Source organism: Sinohyriopsis cumingii, chromosome 3 (assembly GCF_028554795.1).
Source record: "Sinohyriopsis cumingii isolate HCF-2022 chromosome 3, ASM2855479v2, whole genome shotgun sequence".
Lineage (NCBI taxonomy): Eukaryota > Metazoa > Mollusca > Bivalvia > Unionida > Unionidae > Sinohyriopsis > Sinohyriopsis cumingii.
This window is the reverse complement of record NC_142963.1, coordinates 95901503-95910068: the sequence shown is the minus strand read 5'-3', so window position 1 is coordinate 95910068 and position 8566 is coordinate 95901503. Positions and strand designations below refer to the sequence as shown.

At 36.6% G+C, this 8566-nt stretch overlaps 1 protein-coding gene across 1 annotated transcript in view; it reads left to right on the top strand.

Moving 5' to 3' along the window:
* The first annotated feature begins 593 nt into the window (after nucleotides 1–593).
* LOC149803331 (neuronal acetylcholine receptor subunit alpha-3-like) overlaps nucleotides 594–8566 on the top strand; it is a 38397-nt gene continuing 30424 nt past the window's right edge. The window contains exon 1 of the mRNA XM_089951358.1: nucleotides 594–781. Coding sequence (XP_089807484.1) covers nucleotides 599–781 — 183 coding nt within the window. The 5' untranslated portion in view covers nucleotides 594–598. The remainder of the gene's footprint in view (nucleotides 782–8566) is intronic.

Genomic DNA, 8566 nt, shown 5'->3' with positions numbered 1-8566 from the left:
ACTTTTCACTCACCCGGAGAATTTTTTCTCTCCAAATTTTGTGTTCGATCTCTTCGATAAACACAAGCAGTTTAATTGTTAAATTCCTTTCTTAAAAGCGATCCTGCAGAAAAATCATATACATATTTAAGGAAGGGAGAGGGACATGTTTTCTCTATATCTACATCTGTATGGGCCGAAAAATACTTTTACAGTACGTACACCTTTTAGATGTGAACACTCTAGAGTCAGAAAGGCGTTCACACTTCACAAAAAATGGGGGGGGGGGGGTTCACTATAACCATAGTAGATACACAGAGTGTGATTTTATGTATGTTAGAAATATTCAATCCTGGAACTCCGTTATTGAAAACCGACAAAACGTTATTTGTTGTCTTTGCGTGTTCTTGCGAAGGTAGTCAGAACCTGAAAACTGACAGTAAGGTACAAAAGAAGGCAGATGTTTCTTCGAATTGTCATATGATGTCAGACTTACAATTACAGGAATGTTTACAAAATATAATAAAAACTGAGTTATGTATGAAACGATGGTATGGGATAAATTAAATTATAAAATACTGAATGTTATTTTATTCGTTATTCAACAGGAGAAATAAAGATGTCGAAAGAGAAGGAATTAATCAGACGTTTAATAAAGGACTATGAGCAGATTGGGAAGATGGGACGTCCAATTCCTGAGGAAAACGGGACACTGACTGTATCCTACGGTCTTAGTCTTATTCAGATTTTGGACCTAGACGAACGAAATCAAGTCCTCAGCACAAACGTCTGGGCAACCTATGTGAGTATGTCTCTGACTGTGTGTGTTTTTAGGAAACCCACAAAGATCCATCTATAGAGGAAAAGTGTGTGTGTGTGTGTGTGTGTGTGTGTGTGTGTGTTTTGGGGTTTTAAAGTAGCTTTAACAATTTTTAAGTCATATCGCTACGATGTCTACAGTGTGGCAGTTGACAGTGATATCTAGCACTGTAGCATCATGCCACAGAAATGAAGCATGATGTCCCACCCATTCACATTATCCTGACACCAGGGAGACCAGTCCTAACACTAACCTCTTAATGCTGAACGCCAAGCGAGGCAACTGTTTGTACCATTTTTATAAGTCTTTTGTAAGACTCATTCGGGGATCGAACCCACGACCTCCCGCATCCGCGGCGGACGCTCTAACCACTAGGCCACCGGAGCGGTGAAGAGGAAAAGAATTTAAAATGGAAATATCATTCAGAAAGAACATTTAATCCATTTGGCGCGACAATGTATAATAGCCAATATATAAGCTGAATGTTAATGTCTTCATATAGTACTACATTGGGTTGTACTGTTGAAACCCGCTTCGACGGAAAAATCATATCGGTAATAATGTGGACACTATTTGAAAACTTGACCAGCATTTGTATTTTAAAACAACGTTCTTAGAATTTCCTTGTCTCAATCACTCCAAGAAAACACACATGAAATTAAAATAAACGATAATTTTAAGTCTCATATGAAAGGCTAAATTAGATATCCTTTTCTGAAAGATGTAAATCTTTATATGGATCGGATGACACTCAGACCACATTTGTTCAAATTGACCATAAATGATCAAACATAAAGCAGGTCGTACTCGTACGCGGAAGCGCCCAAGCAAAAAACTGATTAGTCTATCAAATATTTGTTCACGACACAACAAGCTACGGTACTTCCACAACATCCTCTGTGGACCATTCACATTTACATTAGCTAGCTTTCTTCTGCTAAACGCACGATAAGCCTCCGTTATATTTAAATTGGAACAATGATGTCGTACGGCCACAGCTAAAGGGGGGGGGGGCGCCAAGTGGTCTAATGAGTTCGTCTTCACAGATCACTTGCACATCTCATCTCTCTCCGCGTGGATCGAGAAATCGAGTAGCTTCCCGTGGGTCATGGTTTTCCATGTTCTTCCTATAGACCGCTGTGTATACCCTATCATGCGCTCAAACATGGAGTTAAATCCCACAAAAACCAAACCAAATACAACTCTTATGGCAGTATGTTTAAAGAATAGCCAAAAAAGGCTCCTGTAGAGAGCACCGTTATAATGACCTAAGTAATTGAAATCGAATACGGAATCAAGTCCGTCTTTTGCGCCTTTATGTACATCATTTTGCCCATTTTGTTCCGGAAAGGCGCCAACAAGAGGTTCTTAATCTTCATTACATATTACACATTACCTGAGAGTGGGCTGACCGTGTGTTTACAAAACCTTTTTTAATGATACAATCGTTCCCACGTATATCTTTGACACTAGACTTTTTCCATTTAACACACACACATAGCCAAAGCGTTTTCTTTCATACAGTTTATTTAACACAAATACATAGCTAAAGGACACACGGAACTAATTGTACGGAAAAATGGGAATCAACCTGGAAATGGGTGAACCTAAAATAGAGTATATATGGGTTTGGTTGGCCAGAATTTGTTAATAATGTAAGCTATTTTTTTGGGGGAGGGTGGATCCTTTGAGAGCTTATCCTAGTTGTAACTGCCAAGAATAAAGACGTTGTTTTATTGTTGAATTTCAGTCCTTTAACAGTCTTGAATTTGGAACACTCGTTACTGAAATTAGCACCTGACTCTTTGGTGCGGAATTGAAAGCACGTGTTTCAAACACATGTAGGTCCATTAAATGCCACGGCTCCTATCCTTTTCTCTACACAGAAGCTGACATCCAGGTTTCATCTATGCTGATAAAAGTAGGTTTCATCATGAACGCTCAGAAATTTAAAGTTATGGAATTTTTAATATCATGGTGTTTGTATAGGTTGACTATGGGAACTGAATTAGTCCTACACAACTTCCTTTGATACAATGTAGCATGCATAAGTCAAAGTTGTGTTCTGAGACCTGCATGAAAATTGTTTGTTGTCTCCAAATTTTCGATCGACACATTTTAACCGCACATTTGTATTCCTAGACATGGCCAAGAAAAACAAATAACAGTGATAGTAACTGGCGTAAATATTTTCGTGAACTCCAATTTGGGCCATAGTTATATCCTTACTTAGCATTGGAGAAATAATTGTAAGATCTATCGCAGACTTCCTCTTCAATTACCAATGCTAATCAAATGCCAGATTCAGAAATTGCACAAATTGATTTGATTGGATGGAGATCCTTGTGGAAAATTTAACAATTGGAACCAACGAAATTTAATCAGGATCGTCCACGCTTTCAATCGTATGAAATGACTCTGTAAATACATTGCCAGTGGATACTTATTCTCAGTCCCTTTTGCATCTGAGAAGAAGTGTACATGTCTAGAACAAATGATAAATATAAAGTCTGAATGCGAGAAAATATTTTTTCCTCTTTTGGGTCGTTGTAGATAATGTCTGAACATATTGTCGAGCACATTTCTATAGTGCCATCTGTGACGTGCTCTGTACCTGTAGCGCTTACATTTCAGCCACCACTTCATTGGCAGGCAAATCTTAACTATCCTTTAATTGGACCATTCGCAAGCTACGCCCTTAACTATTCTTCATCGTTGTAAACAGTGTACACCTATAGATATACGCCTCTACATCCGTAGGTCATTTACAGACATTCGATTAGAACCCTATTTAGGGTCAGCTTGGAGTTGATAATAGGTTAGAATTTCGGGAAAAGTATGGATACTGCAGAGATGCCCGGCATACAATATATGGACACAAAAGTGTTCCATTTGCTTTGCTCCTTTCCCTGAGCTGATAAAGTTAGGCCAACACTTGGAAAATGTGACTAAGTGGCTACAAAAGAAGCACACCTGCAGATGTCTTGTTGCAAGTCAGATAAAAGACATATTCCTATTGATCTAATTGATCTAATTCCTATTGATCTAATAAGGTTTTGTTCAATTAATGGTAGAGTAAAGCTTCTTGTACTAGACAAAGGTTTAACATAAACTTTCTACAGCTTGAAGGTAAAAAAGAATGCTGGGGGGTATATCTATTAACCAGATTTAAATTCCAGATGTTAATTTATTTATAGAAATTAATCTCTTGTCATCGACTTTATCCTAACAGCACTTGGAGGATCTATCCGTACAAATCAATAAGCTAGTCCGGAATAAGCGTTTGTCCATGCATAGTTTTCCTTCTAAATGAACATCTGGAGAGTTTCGTAATATCCTTATGTAATTATCTAGAGTGATCATTACATTTTCACCGATTCATACTATGGGGAAATGTTTTAAAATCAATAAAGTACCAAAGCGTTATTCATGTCAACAGTTGATTAGAGGAAATTGCCAATTTCTAGGTATATCCAGAATCGGGCGTCATATTTCTGTATTATGATCGTTGTATAATATCTAACTCATAATGTGAATAATTTTAATAATTAATAAACTTATTTTCAAGTAGACGAACCATTGATCATCCTATTTTAAATGGTTGTAAACATGATTTCAATCTGTTGATAAGGTCCCTGAAATTGTTGCTACTGGTTTCTCCTGGATATTCTCAGGAAAAGTATTAAAATTGCTACTGCGTCTCTTTCTATATTTAGTTCATTATTAGAATTTATAATCTTATTTTTTTACTTTCATCCAAAACCAGATCATGAATTTGTTGAGGTTATTGTCATCCAGAAATGTTTTGGTCGTTGTGACAGAGGTTCCTCTTCCTTTCAACGGTTCATATATTCCTCAGACAGCCAAACCTCATTTAAACATTTTTGGGAGACAATGGTTTAAGAAGAGGAACACACAAGAGTAAACACAATTTAGGTACACATGAGTGTATTCAAAAGAGGTTTTGTGTTGCCAGTTCTACCATTATGATGAAAACAATTTATTCAATACAGCTGTGGTAACCCAAAACTTGTATACTAATTCAACGCGTTATTATGCACGTATTTGTGATCTTGGTATTACATTCTGTGTTGCAGCCAGATAATAATGTATACGTGCATGGTTGAACTTCATATTTCAGTAATGAAGTAAATGTCTTCAGGGTATTGGCATAATTAAACAAAATGGGCAAGCTATGCGACACTTGCTGCTGAAAGCGTCAGAATGATCTGATTCAACACTGCACTTTTGATTTTCGTCAGTGTTACATTTTCCAATATAATTCCCACCAAAATTAATAAAGCCTAAAGGGGATTCGAATCAACTTTAACTAAAAAGTATGTTGTTGGCAAGGAGCTAGACGTTACGTTTGTTCAGTGCTTCAAAAGTATTTTATTACCAAGTTTATGTCATAAATGATATGAAAACATTAGCTTGCAATGGTATGTAAAGACTTCTTACAAGTGTGATATCTAATTACAGAGTAAACTAACAATAATTATAATAAATTTTAAAAAATAACAAATTTAAAATGGGGAAAATTATAATATAATATATTTGGCAATAACTCTCTCATTCAGAATTTTTGAAAAATATTATGCTGGGACACTTTGCGTCAACATCATCATGACTAACCAACGCATATCCTATCTGATCAATATCTATCTTGACTGACTGAACAGCACATATCTTTAACTGACCAACGCATGTAGTTTATTGACCAACACACGTCATTTTATACAAATACACATTATTATTGACTATTGCATATCCTTATATATCAACACTCGCAGCTACAAATGGACGTTTAAAGGAGAAGATAAAAATATAAAGTAAAATAATGAAGAATAAAACTTAATATTAGATAATCATACACTACCGCTATCCAACACTAACCCTATACAAATCAAAAAGCTAAGGAAAGGGGTGGGTAATGGGATGTTTAATTATATACCATCTCACAACACTACCATCACACATAGACCGATCAAAAGAGTATGGGTAGTGTTTCTTGTTGTCCTGTATACAGCCATACAAACGCAGATCTGAAAAGGATAGTTGAATTGGGCCTGAGAATGTATTTTATTATGTCTCAGTTAGAGTTAGTGACCGCATTTTCATGCCGGGTTTCACACTCTGCCCATATTTTGCTCCAGTGGTCTCTTACCCAAGGGATGATTGCTGGTTAGCCTCACTTTCTCAGTCTTCTACCCATTGGACGATGGATTCTTCTGGTGGTGTCTGCTGATGATGTTGTTGTCATTGCAGCCATTCCTGAAATAGTACTAAACCTCCTCGCGGCGTGGCATCTGCTCCTTCTGTTGCAGTTAGAATTGTTCTTCAAACTCTTCTTTCTCCTTCTCCTCTTCCTCCAATACATCCTGAATGAGGTATTTTACTATCCGATAATACACCAAATTTCGTTTGGTCAAACGCGTTAATTCTTGAAGAAGATCCAGTTCCTGTACCCAGTCCTGAAGGTTCTTGACCACCTGCAAATGCACGAAGGCCACATTCATTTTTGTTGCTTGTGCTCTAACTCAATCTTGCTGACAGATCGACGATAAATGGCAAGACCTAACTGAATGACTAATGTTAAATTTAAGTCGTATTTGGCTGTTCAGCCATGAATCACTGCTTTAAAAATGTACGCAGATCGCACTATTTAACTAAATTCCGTTTGAAGCCAGGTTAAGAAAGGGCATGCCCAGCAGCACTAAGCGGCACGCTGGAGTTACGCTTTCTTAGTCAAATTTTGCCCAGGTATCTAACAAGGGCTTTCCCTATCGTTCCAATTATGTTAGCCACATAATTTAACTAACAATTGTGCCTCGTTCTGTTTTTTTATAACCTATTTCATTCAAATGTCATAATTTAGTGTACAAAGTATATTGTGTCCAAAAAGTATCAAACAGAAAGGGGTATAATTATCCTTCAAATACTTTTGTGATTTTAATTGTTTTCTGAGTTCGTGATAACATTATGATATTTTGTTTTAAATGTTTGATCGAAATAAATTTGTAATTGTTTAGAGTTGTAATAAGAAAGGGTTTTACATGGGACAAATCGAAAACCCAATCATTCAGCCTTTTTGGATCAGCGGCTTCTTGGTGATTACTTCTTATGGGGTTCGTTGCAGGTAGAAAGTTTAACTGTCATCATCTATGTTTCATCGCGAGGATCCCAACTTCTAGTCTAACCTTCCACAGTTGTGCTCTCTTCGAAGCTAGCTGGTCCCCGTTGAATACTTGTGACAGCGGTGCAGTCATGATCTATCGCCACCGCTACTCTCAGGTTCCGATAGTGGAGCAGGTCGACGTCACTTTACTGGAGTACTCGGTGGTGAAGACAGGTGAACCCGCCGCTTAATATGCAAGAAGCGTGGACTTTAAGAAAAATACACCTAAGGAGCGGTAGTGACTGAAAAAATCGTAAACGAGACACTAGGATATGAAGGAAAACATCCGCCTTACAACATTAAACGAAAGATCGAGACAGATATAATGCAAGAGCATCCAAAGATTTTTTTAAAAAGAATGTTTCACCAAAGTATGACAATATTACAAATAATCAAACCATTCTTTTTTTAATAAAAGATTATTTCTAAATTAGACCCACTTGGTTTATAATTAAAGAAGATACGATGATGATGGCAGTCCATCCTCTTCATCTACACTTCTTCCATTCCCAGATTAATACAATTATTCAGCATTTTTCAACAAAAACGTTTTTCTATATACGGTTATTTTTTATTGCATATATTTAAAAGAAAGGGTTAGGCACAGGTTCTTCCAGTTTAGATTCGACACTTCCGTAGCAAATACAAAACACATAATATTTCATTCAACCTACAAAGAAATTTAAATTATCCTCGAACTAAACTGATCTAAATCAGCCAATGCTTGAGGTGCGAAATTATAAAGGAATAATGAAATAAAAGTGAGTTACCAAATGGGATACACACAAACACATAAATACGTATATCTTAATATATTAATAGTTGTCATGTTATTGAACTTTTCACCTGTAAACCTCGACGAATAAATGTAATGATTTTTTAATTGATCTGTGATTGCTTCGAATACATGTAAACATATGCCACACACACGTGTGTAAGTGTTGAGTCACACAGAATGTGTTCGTCGACACTTTGTTTTTGTTTTTTTGCTTTTCCTTTGAGTGCTGTGATCCTTTTATGGTTGTTGACTATTTGAGTTTAGCCTGATCTTAACGTTATTTTTGCCTGTCTGTCAGTCTCTGTCTTACCATATACCGGTCCCCTGCCTGAGAAGGCGGGATCATCAAGCTACATTAGACTTTCAATCTGATAAGATGGGAAAGCATTCCAATACAGCACGTCTGCTCAAAGATTCACAGAAAGTGATTCGAAAATGTAAAACGTCCAAGGAAACCTATGAGGAGACTCAATATTACTCCTCTCTTGTTATGTCTGTCAAGAAAAGGGACACTGGGCACTAGAATTTCTACAATTTCAAAATAAATAATCTGTTATCATAGGCAGGGAGAATATAGGTCCTTTGGTAAACGTAAATACATATTTTCAGTGTCACTAGTGTTCAGAAAGTCAGGGAACCTTACTGACGATTAAAGAAAAGAGAAAGAGTTTTAAGACGAAGACGAAACAGAAGAACTAATTCCGTCCTAGAAATTCAAATCAAGAAGCTCCAAAGACAGAACGTACTTTTGAGAAACGTTTAAAATTTCGTTGTGATTCTTAAACAAGGATATGTACCGAACTTTAATGAA